The sequence below is a fragment of the Muscardinus avellanarius genome (assembly GCF_963383645.1).
Source record: "Muscardinus avellanarius genome assembly, chromosome: 19".
Classification (NCBI taxonomy): domain Eukaryota; kingdom Metazoa; phylum Chordata; class Mammalia; order Rodentia; family Gliridae; genus Muscardinus; species Muscardinus avellanarius.
The window spans coordinates 48,360,724-48,384,492 of record NC_137805.1 but is presented as its reverse complement, the minus strand read 5'-3'; the positions used below and the strand labels follow the sequence as shown (position 1 = coordinate 48,384,492).

Here is a 23,769-nt window from a genome sequence, read left to right as displayed (position 1 = left end):
TTTTAGCACTGTCAGTTTTGTATGCTAGTTTATTCCCTACCTGTCAGACGATGCATGTTTCCCTCTTAGTTGACCCATAGGAAAACTGAAAACAGTTGCCTTGCAAGCTCTGAGACTGTGGGTGTATGGTACTGGGGATCTATTGAGAGCCTCCTGCAAGCACTGACACTGAGCTACTGGTACCTCAGCCCCAGTTTCCTATTTATTTATTTATTTTTAATCTCTTAATTGTCACATGCTGTAACTATCTGCCATAGCTCTTCTCCCCTGAGACAGCACACAGGCCCTGGGTTCTTCTGGGTCGTGTGGATCCAGATGTCCTCAGGAGGGCAGCGATGCCAGAGTACCCTGCCCCAGTGAAGGTGGGCAGCCTCCCTTGCAGCGCGAGTAGCATTAGCAAAAACCTTGAAGGAGGAATCATGGGGGCCTCTGAGGCACCTCACTGAATCGGAACAGATCGAAGAGAGACAGATGAGCTGCTGAAACAACAGATTCCTGCTACAGTCCGCCATGGAGGCCAGACCCTCAGCCCTGGCTCAGCCGCGCCCTTCTCTCCTCTAGAACGCCTCTGACATGCCGGAGACCATCACCAGCCGGGACGCCGCCCGCTTCCCCGTCATTGCCAGCTGCACGCTCTTGGGTCTCTACCTCTTTTTCAAAGTAAGTTCTTTACCACCTGTAGTGCCATTTGGTTTGAATAGCTTTGTTTGTTTGTTTTTTGTTTGTTTGTATGTGGTACTGGGGGTGGAACCCAGGAGCTTTTCTACCTCCCGGCTATACTCCCAGATCTATTTTATACTTTATTTGGAAACAGGGTCTCACTAAGTTGCTGAGAGCCTCGCTCAGTAGCTGAGGCTGGCTTCGAACCTGTGTGATCCTCCTGTCTCAGCCTCCCAAGCTCTGGGATTACAAGCGTGCGCCACCACATCCGGCGAATAAATTTGTTTTATCGTGTTTTCCCCATCACAGGAGCCTCGCATGTTCATTTCTAGAAAATGAAGAGCAGGGAGAAATGGGTAATTCCCCTGTGACCCACCACCCCTAGCCACTGCCCGTGTTTGGGATCCTTTCCCAGCGGTCCTTCCTTTCTCCATGGAGCTTTTTGTTCTGTTTTGTAATGCCAATTTGGTTTCATTGTACTACTTATGTTGGGCTGGGGTGTAGCTGTGTCTGACACATGCCTCTGCCATACTAATCACCATTTTAAAAAAATTTATCGAGCTTAACTTTTCCAATTAAAGTTACACAGGCTCAGTGTGCAAAACACAGAAAAGTAAAAAGGGGGAAACAGCAGTCACCAAAGCCCAACTTGCAGAGAGTTGCAGCTCCCGATGGAGGCGCTCCTTCCCTGGAGCCCCCTGTATGTGGTCTCTCCTGGCTGTGACACATGGTGGCATGCTGCGTTCACTCTGGAGCTGCTTTTTTTTTTCATTTCGCATTGATAACATCATCAGCATTTTCTCATGTTACCGCAAATGCGCCTTAGACTTTTCTCTTAGCTTTACTATTATTTTGTGAGACTAGGGCTGTAACTCACTGATTGAACTCTTGCCTAGCATCTCTGAGACCTAGTACCAGCCAGAAAAAAAGAGTCATGGTGACCCTGCATGCAGTCTAGTACTTGGGAGGCTGAGAGAGAAGGATCGCAGGTTGTGGCCAGCCTCACAGCTTAGTGAGACCCTGCTTCAAAATTTAAAAATAAACAGATGAGGGCTGCTGGTGTAGCTCAGAGGTAGAATTCAATACTGCATTCAGTCCTCGGTACCACCAAGAGAATTCAGCCTAGGAAAGGTTACAAAAGAGCCATAATCCTCTTCCCAGTATGATTTCTTGTGAGTCTGTTATGCATAGACCTAGAGTTATCAAACTCTTAACCATGGAGATAGTTTCAGTACAGTTGGGTCTCTCTAATTCTTCCTAATAGTTGCTCATGTTTTGTGTTACAGTGTGCCCCTGATGGCTTTTAGGTGCCCACTGCTGGGGTGTCAGAGCAGTGCTGTGAAGTGTGGAAGGTCTTCATGCACATTTTGATACCTAACCAGGCATGGTGCTGCACCCTGCAGTCCCCGTTCTTGGGAGTCTGCCACAGGCGGATTAAAGGCTGAGGGCCACCTTCAGCCACTTAGCAAGACCCTATTTCAAAATAGTATATATATGCACATGTGTGCACATATTTCTTCAAGTGTACCTACAGAATGATTGCCGTGTCAGAGTCTCCGTTTGTTAATTGGACAAATAATACCACACGGCCCCCAAGAAGACCATATGGTTCTATGTTCCCACTGACAGTCCAGGTGGCTAACTTCCCACATGCTCAGCTAAGTGGTAGCACCAAAATTTCTAGTCTGTGAGTAAAACAAAACCTCTTTTCTTGTGTGTGTGTGTGTGTGTGTGTGTGTGTGTGTGTGTGTTTTATTGGGGATTGAGCCCAGAGGCATTCTTCTTCCAAGCTACATCCCCATCCCTGCTTTATTTTTATTTGAAAACAGGGTCTCCAGCTGGGCGTGGTGGCACACACTTGTAATCCCAACATTCAGGAGGCTGAGACCAGAGGATTGCAGTTCGTGGACAGCCTCAGCTACTTAGTGAGGCCCTCCGCAACTTAGTGAGACCCTGTTTCAAAATAAAGAATAAAAAATAGGGCAGGGAGTAAAGCTCAAAGGTCAAATGCCCCTGGGTTCCATCCCCAGACCCACGAAAAGAAAAAAGAAAAAAAAAGAAAACAGGGTCTCACTGGGTAGATGAGAGTCTTGCTACTTGCTGAGACTGTCCTCAAATCTGAGATTCTTCTGCCCCGGCCTCCCAAGTACTAGGATTACAAGCGTGTGCCATCATGCCTGGCCAAACATAATTTTTAATGCCTGTTTACTGTTGCATCACTTTCTCGTTGTTGGATTATAAATAGTCTTTTTATTGTTTTCAGATACACTACGGATGGCTTACAGTATCTCCCTTATTTGGGTACTGAGGACCGAGCCTAGATGTGATCTATCAGTGAGCTACGCTGCTGTGCCCAGCTTTCCCACACCTTTTTTTTGTTTTCTTTTTTGTTTTCTTTGTGGCACTGGGAATTAAACTTAGGAGCAATCTACCTCCAAGCTACACCCCAGCCCTATTTGACTTTTATTTGGAAATAGGGACTCGCTAGAGTGGTAAGAGTCTCACTACTTGCTGAGACTGTCCTCCAACCTGCAATCCTTCTGTCTCAGCCTCCCAAATACTGGGATTACGAGCATGTACGACCACACCTGGCTCTTCCCCTTTTTTTTTTTTTTTTTTGTGTGTGTGTGTGTGTGTGTGTGTGATACTGGAATGGAACCCAGGGGCTTTCTACCTCTGAGCTACACTCCCAGACCTATATTATATTTTATTTTAAAACAGGTTCTCCCTAAGTTGTTGAGAGCCTCAATAAGTACCTGAGGCTGGCTTGAAACCTGCGTGATCCTCATGTCTCGGCCTCCCAAGTCTGGGATTATAAGCATGCGCCACCACGCCTGGCCTTATTCTTTATTTTGAAACAGGGTCTCACTGAGTTGCAAAGAGCCTAAGTAGCTGAGGCTGTCTGCGAACTGTGATCCTCCTGTCTCAGCCTCCCAAATTCTGGGATTACAAGTGTGCGCCCCCACGCTCGGCTCCCCTAGCTTTATTTTATTTTATTTTATTTTATTTTATTTTATTTTATTTTATTTTTGGTGGTATTAGGGTTCCTGGAAACCCTTCTACCTCCGGGCTACACTCCCAGACCTATTTTTCTATTTTTTTTTAAATTTGGAAACAGGGTCTCTTAAACCAGCACGGCTGGCTTTGAAGCGATCCTCCTGTCTCTGCCTCCCAAGCACAGGGATTACAAGCGTGTGCCACCATGCCCAGCGCTTCTATTTTATTTTTTATTTTAAAACAGGGTCTTGCCGGGCGTGGTGGCGCACGCTTGTAATCCCCGCGCTTGGGAGGCAGACAGGAGGATCCTGCAGGTTCGAAGCCAGCCGCGCGCGCTGGCTTAGGAGACCCTGTTTCCAAAATGAAAATGTAAAAAATAGGTCTGGGAGTGTAGCCCGGAGGTAGAAGGGCTTCCAGGAACCCCAGTACCACCATAAATAAATAAATAAATAAATAAATAAATAAATAAATAAATAAATAAATAAATAAATAAAACAGGGTCTTGCTAAGTTACAGAGGCTGATCTTGAACCTGTGATCTTCCTATCTCAGTCTCCCAAGGATTATGATTGTTGGTGTGAGTGCCCATGCCCAGCTGGTTTGGCTTTACTGTTTGTTTTGTTTTGTGGTACTGAGGGTTGAACTCAGGGGTGCTCTATCACCGAGCTATATCCCCAGCCCTATTTTATTCTATTTTTTCCCTCCCTTTTGCAGTACTGGGGACTGCATCCAAGGACATTTCTACCTCTGAGGTACATTCTCAGCCTTATTTTTTGTTTTGAGACACTTAAGTTGTAGAGGGCCTCAGTATGTAGTTGAGGCTGGCCATGAACCTGCAATCCTCCCAAGTATTGGGATTGCAAGTGTGCGCCACCATACCTGGCTCTTTTTTTTTTTTTTTTTTTTTTCGGTACTGAGGATGGAACCCAGGGGTATTCTACCTCCAAGCTACACCCCCTCACTTTAAACAGAAAATGTCATTCTGATTTTTGCTCTTAAAAATAAAGACATAAGCCGGGTGTGGTGGTGCACACTTGTAATCCTATCATTTGGGAAGCTGAGACAAGAAGAACCTTTACAAATCAGTGAGACCCTGTTCCAAATAGACAGCTGGGGGTGCAGCTCGGAGCTGGAATGCCCCTGGGTTCCACCCCCAGCACCACAAGAAAGGAAGGAAGGAAGGAAGGAAGGAAGGAAGGAAGGAAGGAGGGAGGGAGGAAGGAAGTAAGGAGGAAGGAAAGGAAAAGAGGGAGGGAGGGAGGGAAGGAAGGAAGGAAATAGGGGGCCCCCAAGTATTGTCTGAGGCTTCTTCCCAACTGTCCCCAAACTCCAGAGGGGCGAGACCAATGTCCAGAAGAGAACTGGGCCACTCCAGCCCTGACTCCCTGTCCCGTCTTGTGTCTCCTCAGATCTTCTCCCAGGAGTACATCAACCTCCTGCTGTCCATGTACTTCTTCGTGCTGGGGATCCTGGCGCTGTCCCACACCATCAGGTCAGAGTGCGTCTCTGCGGTACTTGGATCCGCTTTCTCAAGAGCCCATACAGGGTTTTAGATGAACCTATCGGGGTTCAATCATGGATGTGATAAATCACATCCAGCAGGTATTTCCCACCACCTTGGTTGTTGGGAACTTGTTTGTGAACAATAATGTAATGTTAGTCACCACAGTGCTAGGATGAGTGGATACAGTGCCACCAGGCAGGTGCTGTGGGCGGCCAAGCACCACGCTTGGCTCCTCACACGTTGCCGTGGGTAGGTGGGTGGGTGTTAGCTACTGGGAATTGAACCCAGAAGCTATATCTCCTGCCCTTTTTTTTTTTTTTTTGAGACAGGGTCTCACTAAGTTGCTGAGGTGGGCCTTAAACTTGCGATCCTCCTGCCTCAGCCTCCCAAATTACTGGGATTACAGGTGTGTCCACTGTGCCAGGCATATACATAGGGCTTAAGAGTGCAAGCTCTGGAATTTGACCGAGTGTGTGTGTGTGTGTGTGTGTGTGTGTGTGTGTTACTGGGATTGAACTCAGGAGCAATCTACCTCTGAGCTACACTGCCAGCCATATTTTTTATTCTTTATTTTGAAACAGGGTCTCACTAAGTAGCTGCGGCTGGCCATGTACCTGCGATCCTCCTGTCTCAGCCTCCCAAGTACTGAGATTACAAGCGTGCGCCACCACACTGGCCACCGCCTGACTTTTTAATAGAGACTCTACCACTCAACAGCCCTATGACCTTGAGCAAATTACTTAATATTTGTAGCTCAACTGCCACAGAAATGTGGAGGAAAATAATAATCCCTTCCTGTGGAGTCATAAGGAAGCATTCAGCATGTTGTCTCACACTTCCTCTGTTTAATAACTGATAACTTTGTTATCACTACTAGTATTATCATTATCTGTATTTACCTGCCAGAAAGCCTTGTTTCACTTTGCTGTGTGTGTGTGGGGGGGGGGGGGGTACTAGGGATGCAACCCAGGGGTGCCATCTACTTCTGAGCTACACCCCTCAACCCTTTCTTGGTTTTTATCTGGAAACAGGGCCTCACTTAAGTTGCTGAGGCTGGCCACGAATCTGCAATCCTTCTGTGTTTCGTAGCCTCCCAGTTCTGGGATTACAAGCTGCACCACATCAGCTCTCACTTTTGGTTTTGTTGGTTGGTTGGTTGGTTGGTTTTTGGTGGTACTAGGGATGGAACCCAGGGGCCTTCTACCTCCAGGCTATACTCTCAGACCTATTTTATATTTTATTTGGAAACAGAGTCTCAAGCCAGCTGAGGCTGGCTTCAAACCTGTGCTATCCTCCTGTCTTAGCCTCCCAAGCGGTGATTACAAGCGTGCCCACCACACCTGGCTCGCTTTTGCTTTTAATCTTGTGTTACAGTCAGGAAAACTGAAGCTCAGAAAGGTTGAGAAATTTGCTAAGAGTTGGGCGCAGTGATAAATGCTGTAATCCCAGTACTTGAGAGGTTGAGATAGAAGGATCGTTGGTTCGAGGACAGCCTCCTCAAGCAGTGAGACTCTCATCAACCTAGTGAGAACCTTGTTTCCAAATAAGAAATAAAGTCCAGCTGGGAGTATAACACTAAGGTAGAATGTTTCTGGGTCTCATCCCCAGTACCACAAAAAATAAAACAAAAAAAAGAAGGATCATAGGTTTACAACCAGCCCCAGCAACTTAGTGAGGATCTTTACAACTTAGTAAGACCCCATTTCAAAATAAAAAATAAGCCAATAAAATATAAAATAGGGCTATGGTATAGTTCAGAGGTGAAATACTCTGGGACTCAATCCCCAGTACCACATAAAAAAATAAATTAAGAGCGGGCATGGTGGTGCACACTTGTAATCCCAGGATTTGGGAGGCTGAGATAGGTGGATTGAGGTTCACGAACAGCCTCAGCTACTCAGTGAGGCCCTTTGCAACTCAGTGAGACCCTGTTTCAAAATAAAGAATAAAAAAATAGGGCTGGGGGTATAGCTCGGAAGTAGAATGCCCCTGGGTTCCATTCCCAATACCAGAAAAAAAAATTGTTTTAATTTAAAAAAATAAAATAAGGCTAGGGGTGTAGTTTAGAGGTAGAACATCCATCCTTGTGTTCAGTCCCCAGTAACACACACACACACACACACACACACACACTCTGCTAGAATTACACAGCTATACGTCAGAGAGCTAGGATTCAAATCTAGGTCTCTGTGGCCCAAGTCAGTGCTCTTCCTACCACGCCCCTGCTCAGACCATCGGGCACTCAGGGCAGCCCAGGGGATGAGTGAGCCAGGCCAGTGTTTCTCAGAACGAGCCACTCTGATGCTCTCCACTATGGCATCCTTGACCCACTCACCAGATGGGAGTTGTGCCTCCAGCTTGTGGGTCCAGATATTCCAACATGTTTCTGTCTGCCCCCTTGATGTGGTACAGCCTTACACTGAGACTCTCTGATAGATCAAGAGGTAGCAGCAGACCAAGAAAAGTTCCTCAAAGAAAGGAACTCAATTTGAACTCAGCTTTGAAGGATAGGAGCACGAGAAGAGGTGCAGAGGAGAGACCAGACCAGGAGCTGGAAAGCTCGTGCACGCCGAAGGGATCACTGTTGGGGTATTCTCAGCATAGTCAAAGAAAGAGCAGAATCCACCTCTCTGCACGCCCATTCCACCGAAACAGTAGCCACCTTGTTCCTGTAGGCACGCTGACAGAATAATGACAAAGTATGGCCCAGAGGCAGCCGTAGGTTCAAGCCCTGACTCTGCTGCTTTATAATCTACATAAATTATTGGGGCTCTCTGAGCATCAGTTTGTCCACCTATAAAATGGAGATACTGGCTGGGCTTAGTGGCACATGCCTGCAACCCCAGCAATTGGGAGGCTAAGACAGGAGGATTACAGATTCAAGGCTAGCCTCAGCCACTTAACAAGACCCTGTTACAAAATAATAATTAAGCTGGGCGTGGTGGCGCACGCTTATAATCCCAGCGCTTGGGAAGCTGAGACCGGAGGATCGCACAGGTTTGAAGCCAGCCTCAGCTTCTTAGTGAGGCTCTCAGCAACTTAGACCCTGTTTCTAAATAAAATATAAAATAGGTCTGGGAGTATAACCCGGAGGTAGAAAGCCTCTGGGTTCCACCCCCAGTACCACCAAACACACACACACACACACACACACACACACACACACACACACACACACACACAAATAAAATAGATCTGAGAGTATAGCCCAGAGGTAGAAAAGCCCCTAGGTTCCACCCCTAGTACCACAAAAAAAATAACTTTTTTAAAAATAGGACGGGTGTGGCTCAGAGGTATAAAACCCCTGGGTTCAATACCTAATACTATAAAAATCAATTAAATGGAATCTGCAGCATGCCTAGAGCCCAATGCCAGGTGCACACTGGGCTGAACCGTAGGCCTGAGGTTGCATACCGGGACTAATGCTCTGTTCTTTAGACTGAATTCAGTGTTGTCTTTACCTACACTGACCTTTCACCTACAAAATCTTATTCTAACCAACTTGAGAGAATTCTGGTCCAGTTCCCCTTCCTGAAAAATGAAGGCCCAGAGCACCTGAGTGCTTGGATCTAGCAAGACAGTGGCAGGCCGAGCCAGCCTTGCTTGCAGGACAGACCTCTCCATCCATGACGACCCTGAGTGGGGTGGGGTGGGGCGGGGCCAGCCACTTCCAGGCACTGGGTTCCCGCCTTTCCCGTGCTGATAAGGACCCTCCCCCTCAATCTAGCACATCCCACCCCGCATCTGTAAGAGGCTTGACAGGTCAGTCTTCCAATAGTCCAGCAGTTGGAGGACCTAGTGTATTTTGAAATCCAGTGTTAGGCCATGTGCTGAAATTTTATTATATTACTTTATCTCAGCAACTCTGCAAAAGAGATCATATCTCCATCAAACTGGAGTTTTTTTGTTATTTGTTTGTTTGTTTGTTTGTTTGTTTGCAGCACTGAAGATTGAACCCAGGGGCATTCTACCCCTAAGCTATATCCCTAGCCCTATTTTATTTTTTTGTTTGAAACGGCTTCAGTAAGTTACTGGTGCTGTGCTTGAATCTGCAAACCTGTCTCAGCCTCCCAAGTCCTGGGATTACAGGTGTACACCATCTTGCCCAGCTGAACTTCTATTATTTTGACACCAAAGACTTTTTCTTCCATCTAAAACAATAAGTGAGAGATATTGTCCCAAATTCTCATAGATTAGCCAAGAAGCAGTTGTCTCTGTCTTCTAACCAATTAATAATTTTTAGTGATAGACATTATCAACAGAATATAATGCCTGGGTATGGTGGTGCACACCTGTAATCCCAGTACTTGGGCTCTTGGCAACTTAGTGAGACCCTGTTTCCAAATAAAAAGGGCTGAGGATGGAGATAGAATGCTCCTGAGTTTAATCCTAGTACGAGAGAGAGAGAGAGAGTGTGTGTGTGTGTGTGTGTGTGTGTGTGTGTGTGTGTGTGTGTACAGAGGAAAGCCTGCTACGAAGCTCCGAGAGCAGAGCCCAAGCCACAGCAACTCAGGCTGTAGTCCTTTAGGTCCCTCCACCTCCACTAGCATCCCTCACCCACCTCAAGCCTCTTTAAGAACAAAATATGCTTGAAGTATCGGGAGAGGGTAGGGCCACACGTTTCTCCCCCTTCTACAGCTAGCAGACTCAATCCCTGCGGAGCCCATACATCCACCTGCCGAAAGAACCTCTGCTTATTTATTCCCTCTGCCTGAGCTCATGCCCTACACCGCTGACTTTGGGAAGAGAGGTGGCCCAAGGAGAAAGAGGAGACCACGTCACTCATTTCACTCACCCTCAGCCTTCACCCCAGAGGACACCAGGATGTGGTTTCTTAGCAGAATGCAATGATCTTGAGTTTGTTTTTTGTTTGTTTTATTTTTATCTTTATAAGGTTTTTTTGTTTTTGTTTTGTTTTGTGGTACTTGAGATTGAACCCAGGGGCATTCTATCTCCAAGCTCTACTTCCAGCTCTATTTTATTTTGTTTTATTTTATTTTTTTGGTGGGTCTGGGGATAGAACCCAGGGGCATTCAACCTCCAAGCTATACCCCCTGCACTATTTTTTTATTCTTTATTTTGAAACTGGGTCTCACTGAGTTGCAGAGGGCCTCATTAAGTAGCTGAGGCTGTCCTTGAACCAGGATCCTCCGATCTCAGCCTCCCGAATGCTGGGATTACAAGCGTGCGCCACCATACCTGTTTTTTGGGGGGTTTTTTTTTTGAAACAGGGTCTCACTAAGTTGCAGGTGCCTCACTAAGTAGCTGAGGCTGGCAGTGAATCTGTGATCCTCCTGTCTCAGCCTCCCAGGTACTGGGAATACAAATGTGGACCACTATGCCCAGCTTTTTTGTTTTATATTGTTTTGTTTTTGTTTCTGTTTTGTGACACTGGGGATTGAACCCAGAGGCATTCTACCTTTGAGCTACGCCCCCAGCCTTTTTTATTCTTGTCTGCAAAATAGGGTCTCACTAAGTTGCTGAGGCTCGTCTGAAACCTACATTCCTCCTGTCTCAGTCTCCCAGGTACGGGGATTATAGGCATGCCCCACTATCCCCATAAGATCTGATGTGAACCATGGAGGGCCAGAACGAATGTCTGCCTGCTACAGAAGTACATTCAGAGTTGTTCATCGGGCATTTACCACATACCTCCCAGGCACCATGCCTCGGTCAGGTGGGATTGAGATGATGACATGGGATCCCTGCCCTCAAGATCACAGACACACACCAGCAGGGCCATGTGACTCTTCTTTGTGATAAACAGCAGCCCTCCCCCCCTTTTTCTTCCTCCAGTACTGGGATTGAACCCAGGGGCACTCCGGCACTGAGCTACATCCCCAGCCCTATTTATTTTATTTTGAGACAGGGTCTTGCTAACTTAGCTAGGCTGTCCTCGAACTTGCAATCCTCCTGCATCAGTCTTCCAAGTAGCTCGAATTACAAGCATGTACCACTGCACATGGCAGTCCCTCTTTGCTCAGAGTAACAAAGTCATCAGTCTAGGGGATCGTTGGTTTCTGGATTCCCTCAGTGAGCACCTGCCTAGCATTCACCAAGTCCTCGGTTCAATCCCCAACACCCCCCTCCAAAAAAAAAAGCCTTTAGTCTAGAGACTTCTACTTAAAGTTGAAGTTGTAATTAATCTACTAGGGCGCCAAGCACATATTTAATCCTGTTAATCCTATGAGAAAGGTATTTGTTGTCATGTTCCACATGAGATCTCCCTTATCCCTGCTTTACCATTGTGACCTGGGTGCCTTCCGGTCTGCCTCGGTGTACCTGTTAGTTGGAAGGCCCATTCCTGGATTACCAGCTGTATCTGATGTTGTCACATGGTTTTGGCAGAAGCTTGCAGTTCTTAAACATCCCTGCTGCAGGCCCACTGCTGGGCTCAGGGTTTCACCTGCCTGCTCTCTTATCTTCACATAACCCTTTAAGATAGATGCCAGTGTCATCCTCACATACAGGTGAGGATACTGAAGCCCAGGGAGACTGCCACCAAAGTACCTCTCCCAGAACCACACAGCTGGTGTGTAGCAAGCAGGCTATGGGGCCGGGCTGCTGGGTGTGGTAGCCTCCCCATAGTATTGCTATCCCTGAGGCCAGGCTGGGCCAAGAGACTTTAGTTTGCTAATTTTACTCAGAATATGATCCAGACAAGAAAATCTCTGACCCCTGCATGGCCAAGAAGTGGTGCATGCTGGGTAATCAGAGAGAATGCTTCTAGGGATGAGGCTTCATGGAAGGAGTGTATGTACAGGTGATCCTGCCCTGGGGACTGTGATTTATCTGGCTGATTGGTTCCAGCTGCATTTGTAAAAGCTCAGGCATGTTGCTAGAAAGTAGGCTGACAAGGCATGGAGCGTGGCAGGGGTGACTGTCTGGGCATGAGACTTGGTCTGAATTATCCTACAATGTATTTCTCATACAAGTGGTGCTTGGGCCAGACTGGAATCCCTGATTCTCCCAAAGAAAAACTTTTACATGAAAAACTCTTACATCTGCCTCTCCTTTGCATTTATTTGATGACAACAAACAATACTGAAGTCACTAGGAATTCAGACTCCTAGGTTTGACTCAGTGCAGATACTGGCTGTCTGTGTGACCCTGGCAAGTCACTCTCTAAGAGCCTGTGCTTCCACATTTGTAGAGTTGAAATAGTAACACCTACCTATCAGGGCAGCTGTGAGGGTACCAGGAGATAACAGCTGTAAATGGGTGTGGGTCAAGTCCTTAGAACTGCGATTGCTCATGGGAGCTCTGTTTGCCAATGTGCTTTGTCTTTCTTTCCAGCCCCTTCATGAATAAGTTTTTTCCATCCAACTTCCCAAACCGACAGTATCAGCTGCTCTTCACACAGGGCTCTGGAGAAAACAAGGAAGGTCAGTGCTGCCCACGTCCCCTGTGCCGTGTCTTGGATGTCTTCCCTTCCACTCCCCTTTGTCTCTCTCATACTGGGTTCTTTAGTAGAGCAAGTGATGAAAGAGATGGGCTCTGGATCTCAGAGCCTCGGTCCACATCCCAACTCTACCACTGCCTAGACTTGGGACCCTGGGTGAATGCCTTACCTTCCTGAGCACCAGGTCTTCTTTGTTTTGTTATTTTCATCTGTAAAACAAAAATTATATTTTAGCACCATCTTCATGGACAGTTGTTAGGACTAAAAATAGTGAGTGGGAAGCATTTAGCACAATGCCTGGTTCATAAAAACACGCAGTAAAAGGTAGCTGTCAGTGACCATTTTTATCATGTTTAAGTATAATGACTGTCCCCCTAAACTTTGAATAGTTCAATAGCTTTCTTTTTTTGTATGAAAACCATGGATCTTTGAGGAGTTATCTGAGGTTAACAAGTTATTTACAGTATGGGTTCAAGATTATAGATAGCTTGACCAAATAAAAGTTATTTCTCATGTAAAATTCAAAGTTTGTGGACTGTATCACACTCTCTTACTGGTTTGTGCCTTGTCTTTGGCCTTATCCCTAGAAAACAGCGATGTTTCACTATTTCCTTCTCTCTTTTTTAATTTTTTTCCGATATTGGAGATGGAACCCAGAGGCATTCTACCTCTGAGCTACACCCCCCGGCCCTATTATTTGTTTGTTTGTTTGTTTGTTTGTTTATTGTGGGTCTAGGAATGGAACCCAGGGGCATTCGACCTCTGAACTACACCCCTGCCCTATTTTTTTACACCCCCCGGCCCTATTATTTGTTTGTTTGTTTGTTTGTTTGTTTATTGTGGGTCTAGGAATGGAACCCAGGGGCATTCGACCTCTGAACTACACCCCTGCCCTATTTTTTTAGTCTTTATTTTGAAACAGGGTCTCACTAAGTTATGAAAGGCCTCAATAAGTAGCTGAGGCTGTATGCGAACCGTGATCCTCCTGTCTCAGCCTCCCAAATGCTGGGATTACAAGCGTGCACCAATACTCCCGGCTCTTGCGATTCCTTTCTGCAATTTCTGTGCAACACCCACCTCCAATGCTGGGATTACAAGTGTAAGCCACCATGCCTGGCTTTTGCAATTCCTTTCTGCAATAAATATGCAACACACATGCACACTGATGGTTGGGATTTTTCCTCAAAGCCTAAACTTGCGCACGCGCGCACACACACACACACACACACACACACACGGGTTTTTACCCCAACGCTTAAACTTGTACCTAATCCCCAACTATCTCGAGCTCTGCTGTGGTGGATACAGCCACAGTGGCGACCGACCATCACCCACAGCCCAGCTGGACAGATGATGAGGCACCCTCATCGCGAGCCCACATAGCTATAGAGGGAGATGGAGAACGTGGTGATGAGAGAGGCAGCCTTGCCTCAGAAATCGTCAGGCGCTCCCCTCCGATCTTTTCCCGCAACAAGGAAAAAACCTCACTTCTTCCCGTCCAAACCCTGCCCCTTCCACTTCCCTTGCTGACCTAGAGGGCAGCAGTGCGCATGCGTGCGGGCAGGGAGCGGAAGTGGCGCGGTTTCTCTCAAGCCGAGCCGTAAAGCGCGGCTGGCAGATGCGCCTTCCGGTTAGCGACAACCGCCCCACCGTCCATTTGGCGCCGGCCTTCCTGGAGTGTGGAGCTTGTTCGACTCACTGATTCGAACTTCTTTCCGTCTCGATACCCACTTCATCTTGGATCATGTTCAAGAAATTTGACGAAAAGGAAAATGTGTCCAACTGCATCCAGCTGAAGTCTTCCGTTATTAAGGGTATTAAGAGCCAACTGACAGAGCAGTTTGCAGGCATCGAGCCGTGGCTTAACCAAATCATGCCAAAGAAGGATCCTGTCAAAATGGTCCGATGCCACGAACATATGGAAATCCTTACAGTAAATGGAGAACTGCTGTTTTTTAGACAAAGAAAAGGGCCTTTTTATCCAACCTTAAGGTTACTTCACAAATACCCGTTTATCCTACCGCAGCAGCAGGTTGACAAAGGAGCCATCAAATTTGTACTCAGTGGTGCAAATATCATGTGCCCAGGTTTAACTTCCTCTGGAGCGAAGCTTTACCCCGCTGCAGTGGACATGATTGTCGCAGTTATGGCAGAAGGGAAACAGCACGCTCTGTGTGTTGGAGTCATGAAGATGTCTGCAGATGATATTGAGAAAGTCAACAAAGGAATTGGCATTGAAAACATCCACTACTTAAATGATGGACTGTGGCACATGAAAACTTATAAATGAACTTTAGAAGGAATGCACTTGTGATAAATAAGGATATTGTGTTGCATCTGTGTTTGTGTATATGTGTCTTTGTGATGACAATGCCTCTGATTATACGGAATAAATTCAGTTGGGTGCCTTTAAAAAAAAAAAAAAAAAGGTGGTGGCGCACACTTGCAATCCCAGTACTTAGGAGGCTGAAACTAGAGGATTGCAGGTTCAAGGCCAGCCTCATCTACTTAGGTCCTTTGCAACTTAGCAAGACCCTGTTTTCAAATAAAGGAAAAAAAATTTGGGGCTGGGGATGCAGCTCAGAGATAGAATGCCCTTGGATTCCATCCCCAGTACCAAAAAAAAATTAATTGATTGATTAAAATAAAATATGCCGGGCGTGGTGACACATACTTGTAATCCCAGCATTGGAGAGGCTGAAACCGGAGGTTTGCAGATAGCCTCAGCTACTTAGTGAGGCCCTTTGCAACTCAACAAGATCCTGTTTCAAACTAAAGAATAAAAAAATAGGGCAGAGCTCCATCCCCAGACATGCTAAATAAATAAATAAATAAATAAATAAATAAATAAATAAATAAATAAATAATGGGGCTGGGGTATATCTTGGAGGTAGAATGTCCTTGGGAATAAAAAAAAATTAAAATAGGGTGCTGTTACCACAGAGAAGAGAATTGGCAGGCAAGCAGCATTTTGCTGCACTCAAATCTGAAAGGAATAGTTGTACTCTGTGACCTCTGCTTCCTCCCTGGACTTCTTTATTAGGAAGCTTGAAAGTGATCTAGAAGGCATCTGATATCAGGTTGTCTACCAGAGGGCTTCCAAAAAACAGCCTTAACTCCTACCTTAGCCAGGTGTGGTGGTGCACGCTTGTAATCCCCACGCTTGGGAGGCAGAGACAGGAGGATCGCACAGGTTAGAAGCCAGCCACACTGGCTTAAGAGACCCTGTTTCCAAATAAAAATATAAAATAGGTCTGGGAGTGTAGCCCCAAGGTAGGAGGTTTTCCAGGAACCCCAGTACCACCAAAAAAAAAAAAAAAAAAGAACTATCTTTTGTGCCGGCCCCTATCTTTACCTTCTCTCTCTGCTAGTGAACTAGGGCAGTCAGCAACCTTCTTGATTCCTTTGGTGGCAAAGTAGGAAAATCCCAGAATGAACTGTGGTCTTGCTAAAGACCTGAGTTTAGTGACAGCTAAGCTGAAAAGAGTGCCTGCTATGTCCCAGGCACTGCTGAGGACAGTTCTAAGGATCATCTCACTCCCCAAGGCAGCCCTGTGAGGGAGGTGCTTTTGCCATTTTTTACAGATGAATAAACAAGCTCAGAAAGGGAATTGTTTTCCTCAAGGTCACCCAACCACGAGTGGCAGAGCCCATGCTTCTGACATCAAGGACCACCTCCCTCTGAGCCTGTATCAGGCCTGTATTTTCTCTGGGCCTCCATTGCCTTCTCTAGAAAATTAGAGGGGTTGTTAGTGGCTCCCATGAGCTCTCTCCATCTTAATAAACCCACCAGCCTGGGACAACTGAGACTGAGTCCCTGAGCCTATGGGCCTCTGACAGCACCCACTGTCATGCCCTCCTCCGTTCAGGGGCTGACAGGTGGGAGGGGCAGTCCTGCCCCGGGGAGTGGACTTACTCGGCCTCTCTGCCCAGAAATCATCAATTATGAGTTTGACACTAAGGACCTGGTGTGCCTGGCCCTAAGCAGCATCGTTGGTGTCTGGTACCTGCTGAGGAAGGTAAGTAGCCTGAGCCTGAGCTGAAGGGGCTGGGGTGGCAGGGATGGTGGGCACAGGGAACTGGGCTAACGCCAGCCTCTCCCCAGCACTGGATTGCCAACAATCTTTTTGGCCTGGCCTTCTCCCTTAACGGAGTGGAGCTCTTGCACCTGAACAACGTCAGCACTGGCTGCATTCTGCTGGGTGGACTCTTCATCTATGACGTCTTCTGGGTGAGTCAGGCAGGGACACCAAGGATGTCCCGCTTTGGGTCCCCCAGCTTCCTGTTCCCCTGCCTCTCTGGTCCAATTAGCAGTCATTTGATGGGAGTTAGTACCCCAGAATAGATGCTGCCTCTTACTAGAGCCCATTTGGCACCGAGTGCCATCCACCCACCCTTACATCTTCCTTACAGTGGCCCTAGCCAGAGTGTTACTTAAGCCCATGTCGCATGTAGCAAGTGAGTTGAGATTCAAGGACATTCAGACAAGGGTGGTGGAACGCCAGTGGGCCCAGCGAGGGCACCGGCTGGGATTTGGGGAGGACAAAGGCTGGCTGTGATCTGGCTGCACACTGCCCTGGGCTGAATGCCCTCATTCAGCAAGGCACGGAGATCTGCCTGGTCCAGGCACCCCTTCCTGGCCCCAGGCAGCTTCTCCCCTTGTGAAGGTGATGCTAAGAATTTTCTGTCTTGGGAGGGACAAAACTCTGAACAGGCTGCCCAGCTTCAAGAGAGAAGTTCCTTGCTTTGAAGTCCTTGCTTTGTTGCCCAGAACCAGGATCAGTGGCCGCCTCACCCCAATGCAGATCTGCCCCGGCTCCTGCCCACTGCCCGCATGTGTCATGGGCACATGGAGGAGCCCAGGGGTAACTGTTATCTCCCTGGAACCTCACTTCCCTCCAGACTCCTCTCTTCTCCTTCCAGGTGTTTGGCACAAATGTCATGGTGACAGTGGCCAAGTCATTTGAGGCACCAATAAAATGTAAGTGAGCAGCCCCACAGCGGGGAGCCCCGCCCACGGCAGCTGGCCCCGCTCCCTGTTTGGCCAGCATCTCTCCTACTCTCCTCCTCGCACAGATCCTACCCCTTTAAGCTCTTGTGTCTCCCCAGCCTGGCTTCCTTTTCTTCATGGATTCTTCTGGCTTTTTTCACAAGCAGCCGTCCTCTGCCTGAGCCCAGGCCTTGGGCTCCTTGGTCAGGCACAGCCTGGTGAAATGACCAGGAATGGGGACAAGTACCGAGGGGAGGCACCAAACAGCCTGCTGTGGGCATGCTCCCCAAGCTGAGAACTGGCGTGCTCTCCTGGGACTCCCCAGCACCTGAGTCCCAGGTGCTCTGCCCCATACCTCTCACACTGTCTGTGTTTATACTTGAATTTTTAAATACTTAACAATGGCCATACTGGAGAACGAAACAAAGACAGTTCAACCCCCAGTACCACAAAATGAGAATCCAGCTATAGCCAGGTGTGCTGGCGCACACCTGTATACCCATATCTGATGAGGCTAAAACAGGAGAATCGCAGGTTTGAGGCCAGCCTCAGCAACTTAATGAGACCCTATTTCAAAAGAAAAAGGGCTAGCTGCACATGGTGGTGCATGCTTGTAATCTCAGTACTTGGGAGGCCAAGACAGGAGAATCACAAGTTCATAGTCAGTGTCAGCTACCGAGTGAGGCCTCCACAACTTAGTGAGACCTTGTTTCAAAATAAAGAATAAATAATAGGGCTAGGGGTGTAGCTTGGAGGTAGAATGCCCCTGAGTCCCGTCTCCAGTACCACAAAAAAATAAATAGGACTAGGGATGTAACTAGGAGGTAGAATGTTCCTAGGTTCAACCCCCAGTACCAAAGAAAATTTTAAGTAAAAGTCCAACTAAAGCTGGGTGCACGCTTGTAATCCCAGTACTTGGGAGGCAAAGACAGGAGGATTGCAGATTCGCGGCCAGTGTCAGCAACTTTTGAGGCCCTTTGCAATTTAGTGAGACCTGTTTGAAAATAAAGAATAAGAAATCAGGCTGGAAGTGTAGCTTGGAGATAGAATGCCCCTGGGTTCAAAACACACACACACACACACACACACACACACCCCTATAGCCAGGCATGGGGGCACACACTTGTAATCCCAGCATTCAGGAGGCTGAGACCAGAGGATCACGGTTCAGCTACTTAGTGAGACCCTCCGCACCTTAGTGAAACCCTGTTTTAAAATAAAAAAATAGGGCAGGGGGTGTAGCTCAGAGGCAGGGCGCCCCTGAGTTCCATCCCCAGACCCACAAAAAAAAAAATCCAACTATAGGTGCTGGGGTACAGCTCATTGGTAGACTGCCACGAATGCATGAGGCCCTGAGTTTAATCCCCAACACCATTTTTGTGAGGGTAAGGGGCACTGGAGATTGAACCCAAGGGCTTTTTACTTCTAAGCTACACCTCCAGCTGTATTTTGTTTTAACTTTGAAACAGGGTCTTGCTAAGTTGCTGAGAGTCTCACTAAATTGCTAAGGCAGGCCTGAAACCTGCAATCCTCCTGTCTCAGCCTCCCAAGTACTGTTACATGCCTGGCTTCAGCCACCACTTTTTTTTTTTTTTTTTTTTTTTTTTTTTTTTTTTTAGTGGTACTGGGGGTGGAACCCAGAGGCTTTCTACCTCTGGGCTATACTCCCAGACCTATTTTATATTTTTATTTGGAAACAGGGTCTCACTAAGTTACTGAGAGCCTCACTAAGTAGCTAAGGCTGGCTTCGAACCTGTGCGATCCTCCTGTCTCAGCCTCCCAAGCACGGGGGATTACAAGCATGCGCCACCTTGCCCGGCTAGCACCACATTTTTTTAAAAAAAAGAAAAAGAAAATCCAACTATGAGTATCGTTAAACAAGGAGAAATTTTATTATCTCAAAGTACTGCGAGCCCAGGGATAGAAGAGCTCAGGAAGGGGTTAGTGACCATCAGTGGAGTTAGCAAGAGCTAAGATCACCTAGGTCCTCCCACCCCACCATTTTCACCATGTCCCTCTCTTTAGCTCCTTCTTTCATGGTCCCTAGGTGGAACCACACTTTCTAGCATTGACGACCAGAATTGGGACGTGGACAGACCCAAATCGAAAGCATCAGCAAGGGGATGGGACCGCATGATTAGCTTAGAGTCTCAGCCCTAGACTAATGACAGGTCACCTCCTGCGATCAGGAGGCTGAGGGGGACAGCAGTCAGGTATGATAGCAGGGAAGAGGAGCCCGGCATTGAAGGCAGTCGGTCAGCAGGGAGTGCCTTTGGCAGTACGCTGTGGGTGAAGTCCACTGACAGAAACCAGGAACAGCCATCCTCTTGGTCTCAGTCTCCACTGCACACTGGTGTTCTCCATGAATTGGGGAGGGGTTCGTGGCTACAAACTGCTCCTAAATCCTGTGCTGCCACCTCAGTGACCCCAACAAATTTCTCCTAGCTGGGACCTGAAGAAACCCAGCCAGGGTGTCAGGAGAAGCTTTGCTGGGTCATGATGGAGGAACGCGCCTTTCAGCGAGCGCATGGGCAGAGCCGCTGTGTCAGTAAAGGGCCAGAGGCAGGAAATGCATGAAAGGGCCTGGGAGCAGATGGCCAGGGAAGGAGTGTGGCTGAGTGCAGGGTTCCAGCAGGGAAGAGGCTGAAAAGAGATGGGGAAGCCCAGGAGCCAGTAGGCAGTGGGTGAGCTGTCAGAAGGCTCTGAACAGAGAAGTGACACTGTTATATTTAATTTCTGGTGTTTTGATTTTTTTTTTTCTCTTTTGTAATACTGGAGGTTGAACCTGGGGCCAAACCTGGGGGCATTTTACCTGCAAACTACATCCCCAGCCATGTGTGTATATATAAATGTTTGGTTTTTTTTTTAAACTGGGTCTCACTCTATTGATGAGAATCTCACTACTTGCAGAGACAGTCGTCATACCTGTAATCCTCCTGTCTCAGCCTCCCAAGAACTGGTGTTACAGGATGTGCCACCACACCTGGCTTTTTTTTTTTTTTTTAATAGGATCAGGCTAAGTTGCCCTGCTGGCTGGCCTTAAACTTGCAATCTTCCTGCCTTGGCCTCCAGAGTAACTGGTATTACAAACATGCACCACTGTGCCCAGGGGAATATGGTTTTCTTTCTTTTTTTTTTTTTAATTCTTTATTTTGAAACAGGGTCTCACTGAGTTGCAGAGGGCCTCACTAAGTAGCTGAGGCTGTCCACAAACCACGATCCTCCGGTCTCAGCCTCCCGAATGCTGGGATTACAAGCGTGCACCACCACGCCCGGTGAGAATCTGGTTTTCTAAACTGATATGAACACCTATTGCCTTCTGCTAGGACTGGCACTCAGAAACAGAATAATTAAGAGCATGTGTACTAGCTGGGTGTGACTATGTACCTAGAGTCCCATCTACTCAGGCTGAGGCAGGCGAATCATCTGAGCCAGGAGCTCAAGGCCAGCCTTGGACAACATGGCAAGACGCTGCCTACAAAACATCAGCCGCCAGATGTGGCAGCAACTTAGCAAGACCCTGTTTCAAAACAGTTTTTAAGAAGGGCTGATGGTTGTAGCTCAGAAGTAGAATGCCTTTGGGTTCAATCCCCAGTTCCAAAACCAAGCAGCTGCAGTCAGGGTGCCTGGGCTTGCATCCCAGCTCTGCCGCTGCTGACTCTGGCCTCGAGAAGACCTACCTTTCCTAGTCCCGGGCTCCAGGTTTATGAAATGGAGGCGGTGGCCTCCACCACCAGGATTGGGGGCGAGTGAGGAGAGCTGTCAGTTATTATGCGCCATGCACTCAAGGCAGGAAGAAGCAGACTAGCATACATCTGTGTGTGTATTGGGGAAGCTCAATCTTCTCCAGAGCCCCTGGGTCACCTCTGTCCATTCCAGTGTCCAGAATGGGGTGTGGTAGCCACCCCTACCGCAGGGGAGGCAGGAATGCAGGGAATCCGACTGTCCTAATCAGCAGAGCTCTCTAGTGAACTTGGGCCTGTCACCAGGGAAGGCATCCCACAGGAGAAGAGTATGGAAGGCATGGCTTGGCAGCTAACAGTGTGTGTGCAGGCCATTAGCCCTCAGCAGCCCTGTGGGGTTACTTCTGTTAGGATACCTGTTATACAGCTCAGAAAACTGAGGCCGTGGAGTAGCCTGTGCAGAGTAAAGCAGCAGAGCCAGACTTGCCCTAAAGCCCGTGTGTAGCAACCCCCGCTCAGTAGGCCCTGTGATAAAACCCAGATAGACCTGTCCCTGGCCATCATCAGACACAGAGGGACATATTTTTCCCTGGTCTGTTTTTATCCAAGCCAACTGTACAGCAGGATTCTGAGTACAGGCTTTCAGCAAGGAATTTGTTATTGTCTGTGGCCTTCTCCCTCAGCACATAGGGAAGGAGCCTAGAGCCCAGCCTCACCGTGCCTTACAACAAAGTCTCCATCTGTCCACACTCCTGGGTAATCAGATGGGAAACCTTTTGAATGTCAGCGCTGTGGGGTCTTGTCTCTTGTGCATACTGGGCTTTAGGGTCCATCCCATTGAACCAAAGGATTCTCTAGCTATAAAAAGGCATTGAAATTAGATGGTGTGTGAGTTCTAGCTTAATAATGACATTAAACTTTCAGCATAGATGACCCCAGATTCCTCCCCACTCTAAGCAACCAGGATTCCAGATGGAGACTTTACCCATTGGCCTGCGATTATCAGCTCCATTGTCCCAAGAAACAAATGTGTGCATTTCATACAGCAAGGTGGGGGCTGGAAGTTTCAGAGATCTGGACTCGGGCTGACTCCTCTCCTCTCTGCCTCTCCCTACAGTGGTGTTTCCCCAGGATCTGCTGGAGAAGGGCCTAGAAGCAGACAACTTCGCCATGCTGGGACTCGGAGATATTGTCATTCCAGGTGACTGCTGGGATGGGGGGCTGTGATGTAAGTGTAAGAGGTATTTTCTGAGACTGGGGGAAGTCTTGTGAAACAGACAGCCTTACTCTTTGGGAAAGGGAAAAAGACAAAGTCCAGAGTTTGGGGTAGTATTCCATCTCAACTCACATACATGGAGCATCAATTATGTGCCACTCCCTGAGCTGTGCGCCAGACGGAAAACAGTAAGCAGGCTGTCCTTGTGGGGCTGGCTTCATGGCACACACCTGTAATCCTGGTACTTGGGAGACTGAGACAAGAGGATTGTAGGTTTGAGGACAGCCTCAGCAAGTAGTGAGACTCTTATCAATCTAGTGAAACCCTGTTTCAAAATAAAAATAGAGCCGGGCGTGGTGGCGCACACTTGTAATCCCCGTGCTTGTGAGGCGGAGACAGGAGGATCGCACAGGTTCGAAGCTAGACTTGCTGGCTTAAGAGACCCTGTTTCCAAATAAAATATAAAATAGGTCTGGGAGTGTAGCCCAGTGGTAGAAGGCCCCTGGGTTCCATCCCCAGTACCAATAATAATAATAATAGTAATAAATAGGACTAAGGGTGTAGGGTGTATTTCAGAGGCAGAGTGCTCCTGGGTTCAATCCCTAGCACCACAAAAAAAAAAAAAAAAAGGCTGCCTTCCTGGAGCTTCAGTCCAGGGAACTGACATTACTCAAGAACTATGAAACCAGGCATGGTGGCACACGCCGATAATCCCAGTACTTGGGATGGAAACAGGACATCGCAGGTTCAAGGTCAGCCTCAGCAACATAGCAAGACTCTTAGCAACCTAGAAAGACCCCCTTTGAAAATGAAAATAAAAAATGGGCTGGGTGTGTAGACAGAAAAAAAAAAGTATGAAAATAGGGCTGATAATAAGAGTACTTGCCTAGCATAACCCCTTGTATTCAATCCCCAGGATGGATGGATGGATGGATGGATAAGAAAAGGGGGAGGGAGGAAGGAAGAAATTGACCAAAGTAAATATGCAGTGACTTTTGAAGCTGGGCGTGGTGGTGCACACTTGTAATTCCAGTACTTGGGAGGCTGAGACAGGAGGATTTCAGCTTCACAGCCAGCCTCAGCTAATTAGTGAGGCTCTCAGCAAGACCCTGTTCTAAAATAAAGAATAAAAAATAGGGCTGGGGGTGTAGCTCAAAGGTAGAATGCCCTGTACCACCAACACACACACACACACACACACACACACACACACACACACGCTGGCTTTGGGAAAAACTACTGTATATGGGAAAAGCCATGACAGCCTTAAAGGACCCTGACTCCTTTGGTGCTTTGCACACACGCCTCTGGCAGTGTT

At 47.6% G+C, this 23,769-nt stretch overlaps 2 protein-coding genes across 3 annotated transcripts in view; both read left to right on the top strand.

Annotated features, from left to right (window-relative positions):
• Positions 1 to 23,769, top strand: part of HM13 (histocompatibility minor 13) — a gene marked incomplete at its 3' end in the record, with an annotated part of 53,915 nt that overhangs the window by 12,550 nt on the left and 17,596 nt on the right. For both annotated transcript variants that reach the window (XM_080716773.1, XM_080716772.1), the window contains exons 2-8: positions 562 to 660; positions 5,066 to 5,148; positions 12,457 to 12,545; positions 16,496 to 16,581; positions 16,668 to 16,793; positions 17,486 to 17,543; positions 22,353 to 22,436. In XM_080716773.1, the coding sequence (XP_080572899.1) occupies positions 562 to 660; positions 5,066 to 5,148; positions 12,457 to 12,545; positions 16,496 to 16,581; positions 16,668 to 16,793; positions 17,486 to 17,543; positions 22,353 to 22,436 (625 nt within the window). The remainder of the gene's footprint in view (positions 1 to 561; positions 661 to 5,065; positions 5,149 to 12,456; positions 12,546 to 16,495; positions 16,582 to 16,667; positions 16,794 to 17,485; positions 17,544 to 22,352; positions 22,437 to 23,769) is intronic.
• On the top strand, positions 14,307 to 14,852 carry MCTS2 (MCTS family member 2; the record flags this gene model as incomplete). The annotated part of the gene is made up of 1 exon (XM_080716775.1): positions 14,307 to 14,852. One exon carries the CDS (start codon positions 14,307 to 14,309, stop codon positions 14,850 to 14,852), a length of 546 nt encoding a protein of 181 aa, XP_080572901.1.